Here is a 23,361-nt window from a genome sequence, read left to right as displayed (position 1 = left end):
TTTTCTTGATTGCAAAATATTTTTTTTTCATGCAAATATTAAGGTTGTTGTTTCGATGTAGTCACGTTCAATCGTACAATTGGAAACATTTGTAAAAATTCGATGTCTGTTGAGAGTATTGTTCATTAGAAGCAAAACTTTGTTTGTGTTTAACATTTTTGCCTATCCAAGCCGTTTGAATAGTTCCAATTTCAAATTAAGGTACATAGTTGTTTCGAAACAACATGTACTTAAATTGAATTTTGATTTTTGTATCGTTTTTAATAAAACTGGGGTGGTCAATTTAAATCGAAGTAGGCTCAAATTATTCACAATTAATCAAAGCACAATCAAGTGAAGTTTTGTAGAAATCCTCTATTAAATAATTTCACTTTTAAATTGTCTAGCCACATAACCTAAACGATAAACCTGTACAATAAACAAATCAGAACGATCCTAGAAAAATATCGTTGGAATCGTTGGAAAATATCGTTCGGTTTATTGTAAATCTCTTGGCAATAATGGCCTTGGTCGTTTTCTATCCTCCGCGATCTCCACTTTCCGTTTCGTTCCTCTATGCGCGTTTATTCTCTCGTTTGTTTTCTCTTCCCTCCCATTGCCCGTTTCGCGTTTCGTATTTCTCGCACATCTAGAAAATTCACTGGGAAACCTCTTCTTTTTTTCTTCTCACTTTCTTTTTTTTTACTCTGACCACGGGGCGTCGAAAGGGAAGAGAGAAATCTATTTTCGCCACTCGAGACGATAAACTCTTTCAACCGAGAGTAAACTTTCGGAGAGTGATCCTACCTTGCGGCAAAATTGCGTTCCCGAGGAAACCCCAGAATCCGTGGAAGTTCTTTAGATATCATGTGGACGCCGTGAAGAATTTCTGGACAGTTTCTCGGTGGCGTTCCTCTATAAAAGAAAAACGAAAATGGTGCCATGTATCGGAAACAAAAATGATTTCATATTAAAATGCGAATAGGTGTCCAGAGAATTTTTGACGCGTTGAATATCGTAGCGAACTGTCTTAAGACATCGAAACCTCAACAATCCAAGTGTCCGTATAATTTTAATAGCCGGTGTACTATAAGTTGCATATAAAGCAATAAATAATCGTTACTCCTCTTCAATCAATGAAAAATCACCTTGATTTTTAAGAACTTTCCATTTGCATTCGCAATAAATATTTCCGAGCTTGGAATTTCCTAAAGCTTAACAAACTCGCGCTTCAGTCGACACGCACGAACGAAAGCGAAACGGCGTTTTATCGGTTTCGACCGGTGTCAGCTGTTATCGTCAGCACAATCCATTCATTCACCTGAATCCTTACCCAGAATTGGATAGACGAGGGCATACCTTTGTGGGAAGCGAACGCTGTCGGCTCTCTGTTCATTGATGCGGATCATTTATGATATTTCACCGGCACGTGTGAGATTCCCTCGATACCTTTGGATTTCAGACCTCCCCCGATAGCGAATCACATCGTCAACGTCACCACTTTTCCACTTCCATCCTTAACATTCATATCTTTTCAAACAACAAGGAACTCGCGCGTTCCTCCAGTTCCAACGATTACGACCGCCAGAAAGTCGTCCGATCGAAACAATCAACCCTCTAGAATTTAGTCGTAATACGTCGTAAATAAACATTTTATTTTACAATGTTATTTTAAATTTATTTCATGGAATTTTTTTTTAAGGATATATAGTGGTTCTAGGGGTTCAGGGGTGCTACCAGAAAGAGGAAGGAGGCAAGGAAGTAGATACTTTCTCTCTCCGAGGGAAAATTAAACGTTTGCTTCTAATATTTTTCAAACGTTCAAACGAAATCTTTGCAGAACGTTTTATTTATAAATACAGTTAAAAATAAAGTGCAATTCCCTGTTTGAATTTTTATTCGCGCCAACTGGTTCCGCGTTTTTAATTCAAGTAACACTGTACTTGACGTAGTCTACTTGGCACGGGACGAAATAGAAATTACAGCGAAACGAGTAAATCAACTAGCATCGTTACAATCAACTAGATTTCACTCGATCAAACATTAAACGTCTCGATCCTCGCTTTTAGATCCTCTTCGACAACTTAATCGATCGTTACCCAAGAGGGTCCAGAATCGAGGGTCGAGTTTAACCTCGAGCTTGCTTATCTCTTTTTCAACACAAACGAGCGAACTTTTTTTTTTATTAATTATAACAATAATTACGAGGGGAAACGTATGTCGAAACCTAGTCACGCGTTATTCGCGAGGCAACTAACAGATCCCGACACCTCGGCCGTCGAATTCTGATACAGACGCGTTCTCTGGATCCGAAAAGAGCGCAGGCGTGGGGTGAGTGTCCTTCGTGAGCAGGAGGAACACGTGAAATCCATTTCATCGATTTCGAAACAACTTGTACACGCATTTTTAAACTCCGCACCAATGTATTTCAATCTTCTTCCTAGAGTTTACTTAATTAATTATTAACGATGATTTTACCGGCATTTGTGGGGACATTGCTGAAAGAGAATTATTTTAATTCGCAAATTTTGCTTGGTTCTTCTCCACCTAACTACGAAGGTATACAGTTGCAAATGAATATTCGATACGTTTCGTAGTAACTTTCAAAAATGAAAATTTCATTTCATAGAGTTTTTCAATCGTTTCAGTTGGTTTAGATCTCGATGGTTTTAGTTGTTTAAAGCGAGTTGTTTAAATTATGTTATGTTGCTCTGTGGGTGTGGTGTAATGCTGTAGTATTATGTTTAATAGTATGCTGTGCCATGTTGTCTTGTCCTAAGTTGTGGTCTATTATGCTCCTTTTATGCTGTGCTATTTTGGATTACGCTGTTTTATCCATTCTTATCCAGTCTTATGCTTCCTTATGTCGTGCTATTTTCTATTATATTGTGTATTATTTTACGTCATGTTGGTGTAATGCTTCGTTTAATAGTTTTAAACATCCTAAGCATCACCTACGTAGACGAGAAATTGTTCCCTCGTTATTTTCTCCAATTGCTAGGAAACTCGCGATGTTCCAATCCGTGTATTGTACTCGCGAAGAAGATTTCCCCCGTAAATTACAGCGGTGTCTTTCAATCCATGTCGTTAAGAGATCCGAGGGCGGTAAGACATAAACGATTAAATCAGTGAGTTAGTTGGTTGAACGACGTATAAACGTGCACACGGCGCGGAGGCGTCGGCTCTCAATAAAGCACGTTACCAGCCGTTTGCAGAAGCAATTATTCCGTGTCTCTGTATTCGATTGCAAACTTTCTTGAATCCTGCACGGTTCTGTAATAACGAAATATCGAGATCGGTGTACCTACAGTAATTGCGTAATTAAGCAGACGTAATCGCAAATACACGAAATTAACTCGCAGTGGAACTTATTGAAGGCATACACAGACGTATATTTAAGAAATAGAGAGTAAATTTGAATTAAGGCGTCTGACCACCCTGAGCGCTCGCCAGATGGGTACTATTCTTAAAAAAAAAATTAATTAAAAAATGTATCAAGTAATCGCAAAAATCCATTGCTATTCTTCAGATAATGTATCTAAAAGTAGCGTGCACAAATTTCAGAGCAATCGGACCGATAGTTTACTTTCTTTTGGGATTATCTCGAAACTACATTTTTCGAAATGGTACAACGTAAATCTCGTAAACTATCGGTCCGATTGCTCTGAAATTTGTACACGCTACTTTTAGATACATTATCTGAAGAGTAGCAATGGATTTTTGCGATTACTTGATTAGTTTTTCTTTTATTGACGATTTTTCTCGTGAAATTTCGGTGAAAAATAAAAATAAAACTTCTTCGGCTCACCGTAATTTTCTTAATGGTAAAAAAAAAATTCAATTCCTACTCTCTTGCGACAAACTCCAGAAATAATGTAATATTTTTTTTTTGCTCTTTCACATGCAACCTAAAGAATATAATATGATGGGACAACAGCCCACGCGCGTTTCGTGCCGAAGGCCTTCGCCAAAATTTTCGAACCGCCGCCATTTTTTTTCTTTGTTATCTCAATCAATTTTTCATGTGTTCATTAAATCGTTCTTTAGTATGTGTCAAAACATAAAAGTATATTTTTGTCTATACTTTCGTATTTATGAATTTTTTAAGAATAGTACCCATCTGTCGAACGCTCAGGGTGGCCAGACGTCTTAACCGGCAATCACGACGTTCCTCGACGAATTTGAATTTCGAATTTCGAATTATTTGAGAGTTTCGAAGCGGTAATAGGAAAAATGTCACATTTTCAGTTTCCTGAACCGTGCCCTTCCCTCGAATCAACCCCCGTATATTTGTCGTCCCGTTCGGACGGGCTTCGGTTTTAATTAATTGTATTTACCACTCGATCGCTGAGTGACCGTGTAAATGGCGTTTCCTCCTTGCGAAGGAGGCTGATGGCCGGGCGAAGAAAAAAAGAGGAACGGTGCCCGCTTCCGATTTATTAGGGGCGCGGTGGCGTACTCTTCCGTTGCACACGATCGTATCCAGCTGGTATCTCCCCCTCGCGCGGTTCTACCGTACCCTGGTAACCAAACGTAATTATTTTTAAAAAGGATGTAGGGACCCCTTTGGTGTTTTCAGCGGACGGAACGCGTGGTTCGAGCGTAGGTGCTTCAAGAACGTTCGCGGTGGATAGGTCGATGAGCGTTTCTCTAAATCATTTCACCCGTGTAATCGCTACGTTACGCGACCAGCATCTATAAATAGATAGTTTAGAGGTTCATAGTTTAATAAGGATTTATGGTTTTGAGTATTAGGTTGGCCAAAAGGTTCGTTTAGTTTGTCGCGATTGTAATTGACGAAGATTTCTACAAAGTAATCATGCATTTGTCACGATAGGTGGGGGAAGATCGTGTTTAAATTTTTCTTTTGAGTCAGCTACGATATTACAACGATGAAAATGCCTCGTTGCATTTAAAAGAGTGTCAATGACCTTGAGAAAAAAAAAATAATCTCACCGCTACATGCGGCATTCCACACAGTGTGACTTGGTTCCATAGATTTTCGTTTCGTAAAACGTCAAGCAACGGAGATATTTCGGTGTTCTCATTTAAACGCTCTACCCTGTATGTAATTTTGTCAATTTGTCGCGATTCAGATGGTTTCAGACGTAGACAAAAAAAATAGTCTCACCGTTACATGCGCCACTTCATAAAGTGTAACGTGGTCCCACTTTCTTTTTCTCATGAAACCTAAAGTAACAGAGATATTTTGGTGTTCCCATCTAAACGCTCCAACCAGTATGTAATTTTTGTAGAAATCGGAGTTAGAAATCGGCGATCATTCGAAGCATGATACGACCAGTTAAGCCGCCGTCATCATTGAAGTGTTGTCAGCCACCGCTTGTTGCGTTGGGTATATATTGCCCTAGATTAAGCCTAGAGTTACACCCCCATCTCTAATAAAAAGCAAGCGTTCGACGATTTATCGTCAAGGGGCCGTTTACCCGGTCCCCTTTCTAGAAAAACTATGACCTAATTCAGTTTAATCGTACGCTATATTCACACGCCTTGGCGAACAATATTTGGATAATCAACGTTGCCCAAAGATCTTTTATTCATTCACGGAGAGAAGCTTTTATTAATTTCTGGATGTTGGATACGATGAATCCTGAGTTTCGATCACCGATAGATCAATCCTTCGACTGCGAAACTTTTTTATATTTACAGTTTATTTATACGACGATTAGTGTCGAAAATAGAAATTAAAAGCTTAGAATTTCTTTTTCTCCAAAATTCGATTACATTTGAATCGTCTTGCAAAAGTAAACGATTGTGTTCGTTTTCTGTGTCCTTTAAAGATTTCGAAAATATATTAGTTAAAAGCGAAGAACAATCTTTCCGAGAAATCAAAATTTTTCTTCAAAGTTACGACGTGTTCTATAAATAGGACACTGGCATCTAGAGACATCTAATAATATCGTGACACTTGTACAGTGTACAGTATGGAACAACAAACAATAGTATTGGGAGCGTTTAAAAGTATTCCTTTTAGCGAACCTCCCCTCTATCATTAATTAATAATAAAAAACAGAAGCATTACTGTACAGAACAATTCCTTGATATTTATGAGAATTAAAGAGTCATTTTTATAATCGAAACAAGGGAGGAATCGTGTAGTTCGTTCTTGTTAAAGTACGATTCGTAATCTTTGACTACGCGAAAGGCACGTAGTCTAAGCGATTGCTGATATCGTTTATTTGCAATTCGTGTAATTTATCGATACCACCTGTACAATCTTATATTTCGTGTACATAGCGCATTCGATAAAAAGGAAAGATCGAGAAGGTGTTCGAAAATCATTTCCAAATGAAATATCATAAATATCATTATTCATAAATCCAATATATTATAAAGAATATATTATAGAGAATGAATCCATTATTGGATGAATTTGTACAATAAATAAAAAGGTGTATTAGGTCGTCTTAAAAGTTCGTCCCATTTTTAATTTTATTTCTCAAATTAATATGTAAAACATACTCTTAAGAGTCACAAGAAAAGATAATCTGTCTCATTTCACAATAGTTCCTCACCTCTCTCACATAGTCATTATACCGTTATTAAAAAATGTCTGTACTTTTTCATTAAATTTCGAGACAGTCTTCAGCACGAACTTATGGGACGACTTAATACAATCCCATTTTAAACAAGGAAGCCAAATGACAAATCGAAGGTTATTTATTTTTCATCGTTGTTACAAATATTTGGCCAGATAAGAATTTTGCCCATCCCTGATTGGGTCCCCTGAGTGGGGAACGCGCATACGTCGTACGCCTAAGTGCATCCCCTCTCCTTTAACTCTTCCTTGGGCCCGTATCTATCGCGACCCGTGCGACAACCAGTCCATCCGCGGTGACGGCGACGAATAGATCGCGACTCCGTTGTTGCGCGACAATCGATTTCCCATTCGTCGATCCATCGACAGCGTCACCGGAAACGGGCAACCGCGACTGACCATCGACCTGGTTTTCTTACGAAGCATTTTGTGTGATCGCGTACATTTATTTATTTATTTATTTTTTTTTTTGGTGCCAAACGAAGAAGGAAAAGTGCCTCTCGACTATCGAAACGAACCTGGTTGCGCACAGAAATGGACAACGTTTTATTCGATTAACAGGTAACGAACTAATTAATTTATTGATGTTGATTATATGGAGAATTTGCTCGCCAATCTTGAAATTGTCACTTGTGTTTTATTTGATTCGTTGGACTGTTCGCCTCGATTCGCAAATACTGCGAGTCTATCACACCTTTTACCCAAATCTAAATAAATAACAAAACATTAGACAACATTTTTCTTTAAACGAGCCTGTTCTGGAACTTTTTATAATGGTTACGTGTTTGTTTCATTTGTTATCCGTCGTTTAAAATTTCTATTTCCACAAGAAATTCGCCCTATGCCCGAAAATTGACGGTACTTGTTTTTGTTATAGTTGGAAGAAGGAAGAACCTGCGCGACCGGACTTGCACTCTCGTTTTTGGCGGCGTCATCCGTGAGTCAGGAGGAAGTCGGATGTTCCGCTGTTCGCGAATCGCTATGACGGATGATTCGTGAAAAGAATTAATGCGGTGAGTCAGAATTGGTATTCGTACGCTTCATTATTCCGTCGACAGTTCATTTATCTTTGCGCGCTCCTTTATTCGCGAACATGTGTTATTTGTTGTGTTTGTAAACACGAGCCCCTCCGATGACGGTTACCAAAGCGATGATATTTAAACCTTGGAGCCTGGCTAAAAATTATTTGGTCGCCTTGGGAAAGTCAGCCTGACCGCAAAATTAATTTAGTTGGATGTAATTCTTTTATTTATGTTAGGTATGGAAATTAATTCTCCGCCTTTCTATGGCAAACTTATCATTTATTTAAAAAGAAATGAATTGCACGACTTATGATCTTCCTTCGGACACGCGAGAGAGCTAATATAGTTATAAAAACTATAGGAAATCTGTGTGTTTCTATTCAAACTAGAATTACAAATAATTATGCGGGCGTAAAGGTATAGTTTCTACGCCTAATATTTTAGAATACAGTGAAACTCCAATTATTTATAAAAATTCTATCAAGAATCTACCGCGACTCGTTCGCATCGCATATCCGTTTCACAAATTGGATTCGAGGACTCCGATGGTCGTTCTTCGACGAAATGCAATCGATGCCAAGAGGCATATGCGTCGTTTCGAGGACCAATGCCAAGATCAGGACAAAAAACACGAGTATGCGTTTCGTGCGACGACGAACGTCACGGAGACAAAAAAAGGCTGCCACAATACGCAACACGAATGACGTCTGTGTATTTTCCCTTCTTTTCTGCGCTGTTCCACTGCACCTGTCGCTCTTTATCGCTCTCTGGAATCCTTCTTGCGACGGTTCCCTAAGTGCAGGCGACCATAACTTGCTTTCGGAGCACGTGGTATTGTGGGTGGGATTCGAACTGAACACGGATAACTATACATGTACCTAGATCGCTAACGAACCATCGTGGGGACGACTTTCACGTGGAAAATTTATTTGGAAATGATAAACATGTACACGAATAAACTGTACACATGTATCATTATTTATAACGAAGAATTTATTTGGAAATGATAAACATGTACACGAATAAACTGTACACATGTATCATTATTTATAACGAAGAATTTATTTGGAAATTATAAGTGTGTACATGAATAAACTATACACATGTATATATTTATAATGAAAAATACCTTTGTAAACATCAAACCTATCGTACAATTTGTACAAATATCTTGAATAGACCTAGATGGTACGAATACTTAATAACTTGCAGTTTAACCTAGGTTGGTAATCGCTGCCATAAATGGCTGACACTGTCCCCCAGGTCACGGGTTAAGAGTATGACTATTGCTCCACCCGATTGTCCACAATTGATTCCTCATTCGTCCATTTGCATAAGTCTGTCTTATTCGTGTAAATCCACAATGAAATATTTATAGCGACGAAGAAACAGACGAGCTTATATACACGGTAGCGTCATAGTTTTCTGCATCCGATATCCGGTCAACGGGCACGCGAAAAATTTGTTAAACGACACCCTGTTCGCCAGCAAGTAGCGTTCAATTAGAAGCAATTTAGAATTCTCGGAAACTAGCGTGAATCTTCAGTTGCAACGAACTCGTGTTCCATTTTTCAAAGTCGAGCTTTATTGTTTTCTACGTTAACCCTTTGTTCTACAGTGCGATTCACTCGCAGTTCAACATCGTCAATTTATCTCCATTTCGAATTAGGATAGCCATCCCTAGTCAAGTATACAAGTTATTCTAAAGTGTTACAAAGCTACAAATAATATATAAATAATATTAACTTTCTGCTTCTGTTACCATCGTACGAATTAACTTCAATTATAATCGCTGATGAAGACTGATTTCGAAACGCGTTAAAAAGAAACTAAATAAAAACTCCTATCCTCGTTTACCCATTCGTGATCAGACTCCGAACTTCAAAGTAACACGTCAGACTCCGGAGTAGGCTCCGCGTCACGCGCGTTACGTTTTCTATATCGTTACTCTCGCATCGCTACCTGATAATCTCGCAAGGTGTAAAAATATCGTTCCTCGTTCCCCATGAATGGAGCCGATCGTAGTTTGTACGAAACCGCGGCAAACGACCGATTTGCATTCACTGGCCGCGCGCCTGCTGATCGTCCCGCGGCGTTGCTTAGTATAGTTACTTTCACCGTGAGTCAACTTGACTCATTCATTGCCATTCGCCGCGTGATTAACTCGGAAATCATTCGGTGACGTCAGGCTGTCGCGAAGGATTCCGCTGAACGTTACATGTGACGTACCATCGCGTTGTTTTGTCATGATAGGTGCAACGAGACACCAGGAAGATCGTCTACTATCTTTTCCAAGAATGAAACATAGAAAGAAAAGTTCCTTCAATTGACCCTTTCCGACCACAAACCTATTCAAATGGGAGAGATAGCAAAAAATGCTAAATAAAAAGAAGTTTACTTTTGATGAACAATACAGTGCTCTTAATAGAAATACATAGGCCACGCCGTTAGAGTCAATTACGTCACTTTGTTTTATAAATATTGTAGATTTGAAGAGAAATGGTTCCGAAGAATACCTGAAAATTTGCGTTCCGAGATTGGAGAACATCCTTAATTTATTTTTCTTCGAGAAAGCACAGTTTCTAAATATTATCCATAAATTTAGGACCTCCAGGAGCTGATGTAAAGTTTATTTGGAAACGATAAATATATACACGAATAAACTATAGACGTGCATGTATTTATAATGAAAAGTCAGGCTAATGTTAATTCGTACAGTCGCTACTAGAACATGATTAGATTCACCCTTCGCGGCTTAGGTGGGGTTAATACGATCGTGGGTCGGCATTATTCGGTATTCATCCAGCTAGCTGTAAGTGATCCGGTTAGCCAATTAAGCCCTTTTTTCGGCTCGTTTAGCGAAGTCGCTGTAACACACATTGGAGAACACCATTCGTTTAATATCATAGCACTTTCGTCTAAACGGAAGTCTTAAATTTTTAAGGAATTTTGTTCCTTTTAATCAGTTTACGTTAAAATAATACGAGGACGATAGTATTAAAAATAATTCCGAGTAGATTGATGTCGGATAAACAATTTACTCTAAGGTGTTGTGTTAAGGTATCAATGGTACTCTATACTAGAGAAAAATTATAATCGACAATGAAGGACAAGCATTGCTTGTCAAATATGCAATTTAACGAGATGTATCATAGAGGTTCCAATGGTACTATGCTAGAGAAATATTACAATTGATATTAAAAGACGATCAATGGTCCCAAGTGGAAACGGATTTAGCGTCAGTTTCATCTCACGAAGCACGTCCAAAAGAGATATATCAAAGGGTCTACGCAGTAAAAAGTAACGATGGAGAAACGAGAGGACGTCACCCACTGGTTCCCATGTCTTCCATAAGTTTTGACGAGTTTTTTGTCGCGTGGGGACGCCTAGCTCTGGGTGTCCGTTAATTTCTCTTAATTAAGCTCAATCGAGGTTAATGCACCGCAGCTTGACCCCAGTTTACCAAATCCAACAGAAGCTGAAACTTGCGTACAGTTTCTCCATCGATACATCGCCACTGTACCTTCGTTTTTTATGATATTAATTAATCCAATCATAATTAGGCCCACAGTATAAATGATTCATAGTAATTCCGATATTAGAGAGTAAAACCGAGTTTGAATAAACATGGATTATTTTGTATAAATACTTCTACATACATTCAATGAAAAATTTTAATTATCAATTACTAATATTCGTTTCATCGAATAGGCATCGAATCGGTTCGAGAAAACTGTTTCAAAACAAGAGCGCGACTTCCGCGTTGCGTCATGCTCGATGGGGAGTATACACACTGCGGTTTTCTTTTCGTGGGAAATCGTGTTCCCGTGTTTAGGAAAATATTATCGTTCGCGATTATGGTTACTCGTGGGTATTACACTCACTGATATTTCCAACCAATACTTCCATGTTACAGTAAAACGTAGTTTATCGTTCAAATTATTTCGATTATTCTTAACAAATGATAGAAATATTCACGGGAATAATATTTAAAAGAGGAATATCAATAAATCGAAACGAATCGCTCGCGCCACAACGCTCCTCAGTTTTACTCCAATTTTTGATTGTTATTTGCAAGGTGATCGAAAAATTGTTTGTTCGTTTTCAAAACGATACGCGTGTGTTTAATTTTCTTCTATTTGCTCGTCTATTTCCAGGCCTCGGAGGTGGATCAAAGTCGAATGAATCACTCGAAACGGTACAGAAACTCGTCATCGTCGAAATGGACAATTTGCCCACGTGGATGCTACGTGTTTCGGAAAACAGTACGTCGGAGAGCCCGATAATCGATGGCGAACTGTCCAGGTGATTGGAATCCCTCTAAAAATGAAATACATAGAACATGGAACAATGAGATAATTTCATTTCTTCGTCCAAAATAAAATTGTCTCTCATTGTAAATGTAGGCAAAATATTACTTGTCCACTTATGTGATCGTTAAGTAGATAGAAAAATAGGTGGTAGGTGAAGACGTTTGCATGACGTGTAATCGTATTCGATAAGTCGCGAATGAGATTTAAGATTAACGAACAATACGAACATTATATGTATAGGTTCCCGGCGCCGCTGAGGACGTTCGCAGCTGTGGTCGCTATTATAATAATGATCGTCGGTCTGACTGGCAATCTATTGACGATCATTGCGTTGTGCAAGTACCCGAAAGTGCGAAACGTTGCGGCAGCTTTTATTATCAGGTACTGTTTGGTATTGTAATTTGTAGGGGTGTGCGAGATTCCCGAAAATATTCGGGATTCCCGAGAATATTCGGGATTCTCGAGTTGATTCGGGATTCCCGAGAATACACGAGAATATACGGGATCTCGAAAATGTTCGGGATTCCCGACAATGTACGGGATATAGAATAATATCTGGGATTTCCGAAAGTGTTGAAATTCTTGAAAATTTCAGCAATCCGAATGTACGGGAGTTCGAAATTCCCGGGAATCCCGAACATTTATGGGATCTCGAGAACATTTATGGGATCTCGAGGTTTTCAGGAATCTCGAATGGTTTCGGGATCCCAGAAATTCACGGGAATCCCGGATGTATTCGGGATTTTGAAATTCTCTGGATTGATCCCGATCCCGGGAGGAATTCCCGTCCCGATCGGGATTCTACACATCCTTAGTAATTTGCAATTTGTAATCGGGGTACTTGATATTAATAACATTTTCGTTCGAATAATTGCAGCCTGTGCGTGGCAGACTTCGTGTTCTGCCTTTTAGTACTGCCGTTCGATTCCATCAGGTTCGTCAATGCCAGTTGGGCGGAAGTGCGGTTTCTCTGCATCCTCGTACCTTTCCTTAGATACGGGAACGTTGGCGTCAGCCTCCTCTCCGTTGCAGTTATCACTATCAATAGGTATGCGTTCGTAAACTTTCTATTATCTCACCTTGGAATGTAAATTGCACCTTTTCGAGGAATGCAATTACAAGATGTTAATACGTAAAAGTTGACATAACTGGTTGTTTCAGATACATCATGATAGCTCATCATGGCCTGTACAGCAAGGTCTACAAGAAATATTGGATCGCGTTTATGATAGTCTTTTGCTGGCTCTTCTCTTATGGGATGCAAGTGCCCACCCTGTTGGGAATATGGGGTAAGATTGTGTTTTCATATAAACAGCGTCAAGAGCGTTAGGTTATTTCCAGTCATTTTGATTTCACCTATTTTTTCGTTGTTCCTCAGGTAGGTTCGACTACGACGCAAATTTAGAAACCTGCTCTATCGTTAAGGACAGTAGAGGCGGCACTTCGAAGACATTCCTATTCGTCATGGGTTTCGTGATACCTTGCTTGGTAATCGTGGGATGTTACACGAAAATATTTTGGGTTGTACACAGGTAAATCCAGGATGTCTCAGAATTGGTGTAAGAACCGGAAATAGATGAGACGATTCTGAATCATAATTTCCTTTGCAAAAATGTCAAATGGTGGGTCGTTTTTTCGTTGGTGATTTTCGATAATAATTCAAAAACGAAGCACCATTCGTCATTTTTGTAAAGGAAATTGTTGTTCAGAATCGTCTCAGCTACCTCCTATTTTCGGTTCCTGCAATAATTCTGTGTATATTTACTTTCACCTGATAGAGCGTTAACGGTACGAACATATATGTTACTCGTTTCCTGTGATTTATCAGCTCCGAGTCAAGAATGCGAAAACATGCAACGCCAACGATAAAGTCCCCTCATACCCCAGGAAGGGACACCAGAGAGATCAAACAGAGACGCAGCGAGTGGCGGATCACGAAAATGGTCCTCGCCATTTTCCTCAGCTTCGTCGCTTGTTACCTTCCGATCACTATCGTCAAAGTCGCCGACGTCCAAGTTCGATATCCAGGTAATTTTACAAACTGATCAACCCAAGTTATATAAACTAGCAATAATAACTGATAAAGTAATTATAGATGCTTGTCTAAACGTTAGGTTGACGAAAATCTCTTATTAGATTTCCATTACTGAAATAATGCTGCAAATACAATGTATATCGTTTTTCCGTTTAGAATTTCACGTGATGGGCTACCTTCTCCTGTACTTTGCCTCGTGCGTGAATCCGATCATATACGTGATCATGAACAAGCAGTACAGGCAGGCGTACGCTGGGGTGATAGGCTGTTCGAGGATAAGGGCGAGCCTGACGCCTTATGGCAGCAGTGCCCCGTGTCACCAACAGCAGGACTACGGCCAAGGTAACTTCGAGCACCGTCGCGTGGTAACGCTCACCAAGCTCTGACCGAACGCGAGCTAAGCGACCACACTTCGCTCACTTCGTAAGTCAAGGGCACAAATTCCGCTGCTTTCTTAGATTGCAAATGGTCCTTTCGGGCATGTCCCCTGTCCATGTGTGTCTACGTCTCTGTGTAAAACCGCAACTAACGCACTTACACATCTGTGAATTTCACCAACTGAAAGGTATCAGATCAACATTTCACCTATCGGTTCATTTAAAAACTAGTCGTTCGTTGCACGAATCGATTAACTTCGTCAAACCAAAGTTAAGAAATGCGGTGGAAAAACCTCTGAAATAAATTATTTGTTATTCAATGGCCAACAAATTTTGTCGTTTAATGGTGTTAGTTTTTACTATTCAGGAAAGTTTTTATAAATATAAAAACTTATGACTACACCAAGTGCTTTGGCACTTAAATTTAAGATTTTCCAAAAAGTGGAGATAATCGGTTTGTGCAGCGAACGGGTCAAATAGTCTACAGCTTAGAACAGAACTTCATACACGGTGTTCCAGAATTAGTGCGTGAACCGGAAATGGAGGGTAACTGAGACGATTCTGAACCACAATTTTCTTTGCAAGAATGTCGTATGTTGCTTCATTTTGGAATTACGAGCGCGCGCCACTCGGCGGTTGTGAATCACACATTAACACGTTGACTGCCAAACGAATATTCTTGAAAGTTTCTGCTAAGATTAAATATTATTTAAACTATCGGAATCTAGGTAATGAAACATTTATCGTGGTAGTTAGTTTTGTAATTACATCAAAATTCAAGAAGTTCATTTAGATTCATCACCTGTGACGTAAGTCATCACCATATATGGGTGACATGGCGATCAATGTGTTAATGATTCAAAAACGAAGTACCGTCCGACATTTTCGCTAAGGAACAAGTTGTTTCAAATCACCTCTCAAACCACCCCTTTCAAGGACCTCCAACATTTTTCGGACACCCTCTATAGTTATATAGTCTGAATGTATTCTAGGAATCGAGGACGATATTTATTGTTTTTCTATTTATCAGAAGAGGACTATATCTCGATCGCAAAATCATTCGAATCTGTCCCGTCTCTGTCCGGAACCACCTCCTGTCGCAGGATAACAGAACTCCGGGGCATCGAGCTAACCGCACACATAAGTCATCAGCTTCGACGACTTTCCTCATTAACAGTTTCCTTGCTTGCTGCCTATGCGTTCCATCGATCGTTGAAGCACGCGTTCGAAGGAGAACAGGTGTCACAAATCGATCTCCATCTGGCCGATTTATTTTCCAGACTACTCGAAGGACTTCAGCAAGACGATGGTGTCGACGGTCTCCATCGCTATGAATCCAGTGAGAAATCCTCAGTTCGACGAGGATCCTTAAATTTGGGATCGAGCTAGCCACTAATGGAGATCCTCGCCACAGAGGATATGACTAAACATGAAAAGAATGACGATTATGAATGACCGATGTTTGAAGAAGACAGGAAATACGAATTGTAAATAGAAGGTTTTATAAATTGACGAGACTGCTCGGTGGACGAAGGAAGTGCAGGGAAGAATTCACGTGGGTGCAAGGACGCAACTGTTCTCAGACATGCTTGGAACTTGGTATAATATTACTTCGTTAACTGATCGCCACATTTTAAGTCAGTTTTCTTCGATATCCAACGGTACCATCTTACGAGGAGAGTGGAATATGATATAAGAGTGAATCAAATGGACGATATATCGCAAGACTAGAAAGGCAATTAAAATTGGATTGGTTGGTGAGGCTATATCACAGAGTAGCTTTAGTGTCAATAGTACTCTGTGGTTATACTGTAACTAACGCGATGGCTGGTGTTGTATAATAGGGAATAAACTAAGTTATTTATCGACTGACAAACGAAATATTAATAGAAACGTAGAAAAAAAAGAAGTAAACGAAATACTCTACGTATATAAATAATCTAAGAGACGCTCGGAAGCAAGTATCGAGCTTTTGCCAAAGGTTGCACACGAATATATTTGTACATAAAATACGCACGACAACTTTTAATGATACGATGTAAGAATGAAGTAAACGTGACGCTGACGAAGTTCGAAAACATTCGTAGTTTAATGTTACAAAATCTCGTCGTATTTGTTAAACGTTCTCCTCACGTAATCCAAAAACTGAGAGCCATGTAAAGAGGTTACCGAATAAGTACAAATTAAATAAAAAAACTTGTTTTTATTGTACACGTTGTACCTTTCCTTTTCGCTTGGAACTCGCGCGTATATCTCGCACGACTACATATACGATACCTAAGAGCACGCGAGTAATTTTCAGTCTCTTTTATATGGATGTAAAACGGGTAAAAATTTGTATAAAAAAAAAAAGGTTAACTCTTTGGGATGAGGACGGCGATACCATAAATGAGATTTCTGTAATCCGTGCATCGATTAGGATTTACAACAAGGATTTTTGTCTCGAATCGCAGGCTTGTCTCGCAGCCTGATGGAATCGCGCACTCCTCCGTCGATTTTCGATTTGAGCACGTTTTCCACTAAATATCGCATCGCCACGTCTGCAAGAGAATAGAAACATTTTTATATTATACGTTAACGACAGACAGAGATGGCCAGATTTCTTATTTTTCTAATAAAAATTTACAGTTCTTAAAAAAAAAAAAAAGAAAATAATTGCACTCACCGATATTTGTATTTTCTTTAGCAGAAGTTATATACCAGGCGCCTATGTCGTTCTCCTTGCAAAATTTTGCGATTTGCTCGGTTGGTACCACCGGACAAGGGACGTCGCACTTATTCGCCAAAAGAACTACGGGTATATTTGTTCCATCCGGCAGCGTGACCTTTTCCCTCAGATCGGAGAGCCATTTCTTTATCGACTGGAACGTCGCTACTCGCGAGATGTCGAAAACCAAAGCTGCAGCCACTCTGTAAAATGACGTACACAGTGACTGAAAACTCGACGAAATTTCCGACAATTGTTTCCATGCAGATGGACGTTTTGTTACGTTTTATCTTATTTAAATTAACCCATTTATTTCACCCATTTAACTCAACATCTTAAATTAACTTTGAATCTCCACTTTAACAAATACTCACGCATACTTGTAATAAACTCTGGTCATATATCCGAACCTCTCGTGGCCCGCGACATCCCTGAAAATTAGAGCGAAGACATGAAGCAATAATGCTACGCCATGCCCACAATAAGTGGAAAATGGCTTGAACTGGCGAATGATCGCATCGACAATACCATAGTTGCAAGTTTATTTTAGTGTGAGGATCCCAATCGAGCGTTTTTATCGCGAAATCGGCTCCTATGGTAATCTTGTAATTTGATGTGAACCTTCCTGCAAAGAATAATTGCAAACGGTATTGACGCAAACAACGGTGATCATGTTTCATAGAAATTGGACGTTTCGTTTCCGCACGGGTGACAATAACTGGCTTTCCGCGTTAGACATTGAGAAGAATTTACATTGTTTATTAGGCGTAGAAATTAATTCCGTGCCTCTATTCGGTCACTTGCGTGGTTTAACGTAAGGAATATGGGTCATGAACAATAAGCACGTGTCTGACTCGTGATACTTCGTTCGGACTTCCTACCTTTCCGTTTACTATGGCTACTCTTTTAGGTATTTATTGTTAGGAGGTAACTGTTATAGGACAAAAGGGACGGGACATCCTAAATTTGTAAGAATGAAAAGTGGCATTAATTTGTTATTTTTTGGATAGCTCTTATAAAACTGAACGTTTACTTGTTAGGTATTTATTACAAAATTTGTTTTTAACAAGAACGCTTAGACACAATGTGGGCATTTATAACTGGTCCTAGCGAGGGTAAGGTTCCTCCCGCACCAACCTCACTCTCGCCAGCAATGCACTTATTTAACAATACCATCGTATACAAAGAGCAACCGATTAAGTATTATTACAAACAAGCATGATTTTCGTTACCTTCTGTATATCTTCTGACGAGCGCTGTTTTCCCTGAAACGAATTAACACGCAATTGTTATTCACGTAATCTTCTCCTTTTGAGTAGAAATCAAAACAATACTAAATACTATCGTTATTAATATGCAATAAATTTTTGTATCGTTCGCTACTAAATTACGTTAATGAGAAAACAGCATTTAATGATTACGTTGGGTTCAGCGCAGATGACGTCCAGCGAACAAACTATACCTATATGTGTTGTTTTAAAATAATGTTTCTCGACGATTTATCATCGAGCAAACTTCGTATTTCTTTTCTTTTTTTTCCCCCAATATTGATATCAACTTTAATTGAAGCAAAGAACTCGTATCGTGTGTAACGTCTGCAAGTCGAGCTTATCAATGAATCGTGTAATTTTTAAATGCTAGATATACGCTCGAGAAAGAAGAAGATACGATGTCAAGGACGAGCTCGTTAATGCACTCGCATCGACGAAGTGTCGAGGAAACATAATGAAAGCGTGCGTGAAATTTCAAATTAAAATCTTACGTTCTTTCTTCAATAACAAATTTATCAAGAAAACTGCTTTCTTGACCACCTCAAAAAAAAAAACAACTGTTTTCCTTGATCGTCTTCTTCTTGTTTATTTCTCACTGCTGGATAAGTAAGTACTCTAGTGGTCTCACAGGGAAGAGAAAAGTGCTTAGAAACGACTAGATAACTGTAGGAATATTAATTGAAGCGTGAAACAGCCTCAACGCACCGACGCCATAGTCACCAATCACGAGGAACTTGAAGAGGAACTCCTTGTGACCGAACTTGGACAACAGGACATCCGAGTCCCTCCTCGGTTTACGTGTATTCATCCCGTGGATCACTGTTCGCCTGTTTCGGATCGTTCCTCGTGATCCAGAAGAACGACACTGCGTCGCCTTCTCGCCCGGGTAGTAAACTAAATCGCGCCGAACCGAGGGAGACGAGAGCCTCGAGCTCATGGGTCGTCTTCCCCCCTGGCTCCACTGGCGATCTATCGTGACGTTAGCGCGCGTTATCGCCTTTATCCTGCGGTACTCTTTGTAAACACCGAGGATCGTTCTTGTACACGTCGATTCGGATGATCGACTCTTTTTAGGGAGCTACGAATAACGTTAGTTTGCGTTCTAAACGTTTCATCGACGTTGATTCTCCATGATCCTTATCCTTTTTGGAAGATTCAGTGGATCGATAGCATTTTTTGAAATCAAGATTGTCGACATCGATGACGGGGTTAAAGTTAGACATTTGTGATTAGGAAGGTACCACTGTCGAAGTCATACGTGAAATTTAGAATGTTAAAGTTTCGGTCACTTGTAGGAAGGAAGTCGCTATCGAAGTCGTTTATGCAGCTTAGAATGTTGAAGTTTAAGTCAGTTCTGAAAAGTGAGTCCCTTGGAGTTACTTAAGAAACGAAGAGTGTTAAGGTTGAAGTGATTAATGAAACTAGAAATTACGAAATAATGAAGGAATAATTTATGCAGGAAGTATATACAAATAGATCAGGGGAAATAAATTGTACAAAGAATTATTCGAACAGAGTGTATTTATACAAGAGTCGTATCTGTAGTTTGTGGGATCGTTTTAAATTAGCTTAATCTGCTTCTGGCACGCAAGTGTGTCTTAGGTCATTAAAGAAGAATGCGATATCGCTATGAATTATATTTCATGCTTTTGTTATGGTGTAATGCCAAGGTTGTCAACGGTTGCACGATGACGTCATTTGATTTTGTTCCTCAATTATATGTTGAATTATAATTTTGTACAGATTATAGCTTTCGTAACTATTCGATTCTTTCACTTTTGTTCGGTGGATTAAGACTACGCAATAAAAGTCGATAGGTTGTAATAAAGGTGATTAGGGTGACAACCAAGTCCTCGGATTATGGATAGTTATGGTGTCGATTTCTTCTCGAGTGAAACCTTTCAGCAACATTTTCGGTACAACGTTCTTGAAGACATGAGAATATCCGTGGCCACCAAAGGCAATCTGTTTCAACAAATAAAATGGAATATCGCACATTATAACGGTATTCGTATATGGCAGGACTTGAAACTCACGAACTGCTGCGTACACAAGCTTTCGCACTTTGGAAGCAATAAATATTTTGTTCGTACATAATGAGTCGCTAATCGCAAATAAAATACACGTTACCTAAATTTAAATTTAATAAGAACTAAAAATAAATAACAGTTTCCAACGTGGTATTGAAATGGAGTGTACATGCCATATACCATCCGTACCCCTAAACTTAAAGGACCTTAGATCGGAATCCGATAGAACACGTACCCACTTCGAGTAGGAAAGTACCAGTAAACATAAATCTCGGATTTCACTTGTTGTACGATACAATTCAAAATATTTAGTTGCTTCTGTAGATAACAAGCTATCAAAAAAATGGCTGCAAGCCGGCATTACGTATCTTATCGTATTCCGAGCTAGTATCCTTTGAAGACCCGTTCGTTGAAACAATTAATGTATTCTTAGATACGTACTAATCTATGCTTAGTGTGAATGTCGTGGCTTAAAAGCACGCGGTCCAATTTATTATCGTCTCGTAGTATTTTGACGCGGTCGATGCGTTGCGCGTCGGATGGCATGTCTACCGACGCAGATAACTGATAAAAAGAGCATTCGGTCCCGAACAGATCGTGTTGGCAATAACATTTCGTCTCGTCGGCAAACTCCAAAAGCTGCTGATCGTTGAAGAAGGTTCCTGTTTACCAACATATTGATATTTGATCGATGTTTGGTTATTTTGGTGCTTGATGGTTAAATGATTGGTGTTTGGATGGTTTGGATACTTGATACTTGATATTTGGATGTTTGATAGTTGAATACTTGATGCTTGGATTCTTAGATTTTTGGATTCTTAGATTTTTGGATTCTTAGATCCTTGGATGCTTGGATGCTTGAATGCAATAACGAATCGAACATACGATCTAGATGAGAGAGAATCGCTTTTCGCGAGTCACCACCCGCTTCTTGATAGAGTCGCATTATTTCAAATGGAGCCGCAGGATCTCTTCCCGGATGAAAAGTAACAGGGCATTTTAATTGTGCTTGAAGTTCTCCGGTTGCTAGAATAGCCCGTTTCTCAAAATCTGCTTGAAACAAAGTCTCAAATCTATTATATCTATTAAAATTATCGGAAATAATAATCGAATATAATATTTACGCACCTTCAATTGGCCAAGCACTTCCGACTTCTCCAATGAATCCTGTTCTTACGTCGGGACACTCCTCGCAGCCAATAGTCATTTCTCTTAACATTGTATTGTACATTTCTTCCTTGGATAATCGGAGCTCGCTTGCACTTTGAGTGGCAGCAACATAATAGCCTTCGCACGATTAGTTAACCCAATGATAAAGTAATAATATAATTTTGTTGGAGAATTTTTAAAAAAGACTTTAGTTAAAAATATGGATGATCAAAACGAACAACGCGAGTGATCCACATGCGTATAAAAGAGGAAACTTCTCCCATTGAAATTTTCATTACGAATTTGATCATCCGATAGAAATTAGTAGAAAAATAGATACCTGTTCCAGCGATGATATTGACGCCAGTTTCTTTACTAACTTTCTTCATTAACATAATGTCGCGTTTCAAACCATAATTACTATTCTCCGCGATAGTACCACCGCCAAATTCGCGATAGAGTTTCATGTCTTCCAAGACGGCGTCCATCGAGTCTTTATCGTTCAACATTAAATTGTATAAATTACTGTAACTGTAAGCGAAAATTCACGTTACATTATTATTATTATTTGGATCCCTGATCCATCGCCGTAAATATAATATACTTTAAACGCACGGATATTGTCTGACGAATCCAACATTCCTAAGCTCGATCTTCTTATCCAGAAAACGCTCCAAATGGGCCGGAGGTGGGACGTAAAATGTGTCGAATACCAAAGACAGATGCTCGTGAGTAAGAACTCTACCGAGACGGTTCAGATCCTTTTCTCCGAGTACTGAGCAAACGAGCCAAATTTGTGACAATTAGCTTAGCATATCAAACGAATAAGTTAATAAACAACTTTGATGGCAATTTAGTTGAGCTTGATTTTAATTATGAAAGTAGAAATGAAGCTACTCATACAAAGGGAAGAATACCAAAGTTGATGACTCGACAGTGGAAAAGTTAAAGTGTATTACAAAAACTAGATACGTTAAAGTTGAATTTACGCGTATGAAAGGAGGATTACTAAGAGTATCAAGTCTTGAATACACTTACCAGTTTGTACGCATCTGTTAGCGTTCTCCATCGTTCCCTCGAACACGCGAAGATTTATATTTTTCTTCAGGTTCCAACGACTTTAAGAAAAGTGAAACCACGAAAGTAAAAACGTCCCAACGTCTTAGAGAATCGCACGTTAGACGATCATCTTCGAGCTGAACTAACTACAAGCTGATAGAAGAGATGATATTTTCTTATCTCTACCGATACATTGGAGCAATACTCATTTGCTACGCGACGTGTATGTAAAATGTGATTCTGTCGATTGAACGCGGTGCAAAGTTTTCGTCAGGCTTTCACGACTTAAGATATCTTATTTTTTAAACAACGCTAATGCGATCATTGATAACCCGTATCTCTTAAGCGAAGTCGCTCGTGAAGAACTCTGTCGGAATGATCCGAAGAAGTATTTGAATTTATGGAATTTTTCACAGATTATTTTGTTGGCAACAGTTACAGAAACGTTGTTAAGTAATTATTTGAAGGGGGACGATGCAAGGACACTGAATCCTGATGCGTCTTCTAGTTTAAGCTTCTATATCTCACTTGCAATAATACAAATGGAACCAACGTTTTTCAATAACGTAATTAAATATGTGTGTAATTAATATATACAAGATAAATAGATTAATAAAGAATAAAATAGAGGGATAATACGATAACAGCCGTAAAAATGGCACCACCTCGAAAACAAGATCCATTCTACCACGATCGGTAGCAGTCTGTGTTACTGGACATTAAAGATACGATTTGCGTTAAAGAAAACGGTAGTTTATTACAGTGAAACCATCCGGTGTACCACATTTACAATGCATCCCCACGTGTTCGACAAACTGTATCTTCAAAGAGTGACGCGATCCCCATCGCGATCCCGTGTCGAA

At 39.0% G+C, this 23,361-nt stretch overlaps 4 protein-coding genes across 7 annotated transcripts in view; 1 reads left to right on the top strand and 3 right to left on the bottom strand.

Annotated features, from left to right (window-relative positions):
- Positions 1 to 2,319, bottom strand: part of LOC128896079 (G-protein coupled receptor moody) — an 8,006-nt gene extending 5,687 nt beyond the window's left edge. Inside the window, exons 1-3 of one of the 3 annotated variants that reach the window (XM_054159249.1) lie at positions 2,079 to 2,319; positions 1,339 to 1,596; positions 787 to 894 (exon numbers count right to left, since the gene is read on the bottom strand). The gene's annotated coding sequence lies outside the window, so the exon portion shown is untranslated. Of the gene's footprint in view, positions 1 to 786; positions 895 to 1,127; positions 1,192 to 1,338; positions 1,597 to 2,078 lie in introns of those variants that run through there. The other 2 variants (XM_054159250.1, XM_054159251.1) reach the window with 2 other exon arrangements.
- Positions 2,320 to 6,808: 4,489 nt separating this feature from the next.
- On the top strand, positions 6,809 to 16,377 carry LOC128896086 (G-protein coupled receptor moody). Of its 2 annotated transcripts, none has more exons than XM_054159267.1 (10): positions 6,809 to 7,096; positions 7,413 to 7,548; positions 11,715 to 11,862; positions 12,111 to 12,251; positions 12,748 to 12,918; positions 13,032 to 13,159; positions 13,249 to 13,402; positions 13,699 to 13,898; positions 14,062 to 14,328; positions 15,563 to 16,377. In XM_054159267.1, exons 3-9 carry the CDS (start codon positions 11,780 to 11,782, stop codon positions 14,289 to 14,291), a joined length of 1,107 nt encoding a protein of 368 aa, XP_054015242.1. In that variant the 5' UTR covers positions 6,809 to 7,096; positions 7,413 to 7,548; positions 11,715 to 11,779; the 3' UTR covers positions 14,292 to 14,328; positions 15,563 to 16,377. The 2 variants fall into 2 exon arrangements, with proteins under 2 accessions (XP_054015242.1, XP_054015241.1); XM_054159266.1 differs by having other exon boundaries at positions 6,810 to 7,096; positions 14,062 to 14,247.
- A 96-nt stretch (positions 16,378 to 16,473) lies between these two features.
- LOC128896091 (ras-related protein Rab-38-like) lies at positions 16,474 to 19,218 on the bottom strand. Its single transcript, XM_054159277.1, has 6 exons — positions 18,966 to 19,218; positions 18,222 to 18,254; positions 17,518 to 17,614; positions 17,364 to 17,420; positions 16,948 to 17,192; positions 16,474 to 16,822 (listed from the first exon to the last, which is right to left on the bottom strand). The coding sequence occupies exons 1-6, from the start codon at positions 19,195 to 19,197 to the stop codon at positions 16,698 to 16,700; spliced, it is 789 nt and encodes a 262-aa protein (XP_054015252.1). The 5' UTR covers positions 19,198 to 19,218; the 3' UTR covers positions 16,474 to 16,697.
- Positions 19,219 to 19,763: 545 nt separating this feature from the next.
- On the bottom strand, positions 19,764 to 22,751 carry LOC128896087 (phosphotriesterase-related protein). The gene is made up of 7 exons (XM_054159268.1): positions 22,478 to 22,751; positions 22,055 to 22,214; positions 21,780 to 21,970; positions 21,419 to 21,577; positions 21,176 to 21,340; positions 20,732 to 20,952; positions 19,764 to 20,225 (listed from the first exon to the last, which is right to left on the bottom strand). Exons 1-7 carry the CDS (start codon positions 22,506 to 22,508, stop codon positions 20,094 to 20,096), a joined length of 1,059 nt encoding a protein of 352 aa, XP_054015243.1. The 5' UTR covers positions 22,509 to 22,751; the 3' UTR covers positions 19,764 to 20,093.
- Positions 22,752 to 23,361: the final 610 nt, after the last annotated feature.

This window comes from Hylaeus anthracinus, unplaced genomic scaffold (assembly GCF_026225885.1).
Source record: "Hylaeus anthracinus isolate JK02 unplaced genomic scaffold, UHH_iyHylAnth1.0_haploid 5, whole genome shotgun sequence".
Classification (NCBI taxonomy): Eukaryota; Metazoa; Arthropoda; class Insecta; order Hymenoptera; family Colletidae; genus Hylaeus; species Hylaeus anthracinus.
The sequence above is the reverse complement of the archived record's forward strand: the minus strand, read 5'-3'. Positions and strand labels throughout refer to the sequence as shown.

Bases quoted from the DNA above. Each gene is read 5' to 3' on its own strand.
- LOC128896086 (XM_054159266.1), top strand. From the start codon at position 11,780: ATGGACAATTTGCCCACGTGGATGCTACGTGTTTCGGAAAACAGTACG. The intron at 12,919-13,031 runs GTATGCGTTCGT...TGGTTGTTTCAG, and splicing joins GCAGTTATCACTATCAATAG to ATACATCATGATAGCTCATC. The intron at 13,899-14,061 runs GTAATTTTACAA...TTTTCCGTTTAG, and splicing joins CGTCCAAGTTCGATATCCAG to AATTTCACGTGATGGGCTAC.
- LOC128896091 (XM_054159277.1), bottom strand. From the start codon at position 19,197: ATGAGCTCGAGGCTCTCGTCTCCCTCGGTTCGGCGCGATTTAGTTTAC. The intron at 18,255-18,965 runs GTGCGTTGAGGC...AATTCGTTTCAG, and splicing joins GATTGGTGACTATGGCGTCG to GGAAAACAGCGCTCGTCAGA. The intron at 17,421-17,517 runs GTATTGTCGATG...TCTAATTTTCAG, and splicing joins AAAATAAACTTGCAACTATG to GGATGTCGCGGGCCACGAGA.
- LOC128896087 (XM_054159268.1), bottom strand. From the start codon at position 22,508: ATGGAGAACGCTAACAGATGCGTACAAACTG. The intron at 22,215-22,477 runs GTAAGTGTATTC...TCGTTTGCTCAG, and splicing joins TAACAGATGCGTACAAACTG to TACTCGGAGAAAAGGATCTG. The intron at 21,971-22,054 runs GTGCGTTTAAAG...TTTCGCTTACAG, and splicing joins GGATTCGTCAGACAATATCC to TTACAGTAATTTATACAATT.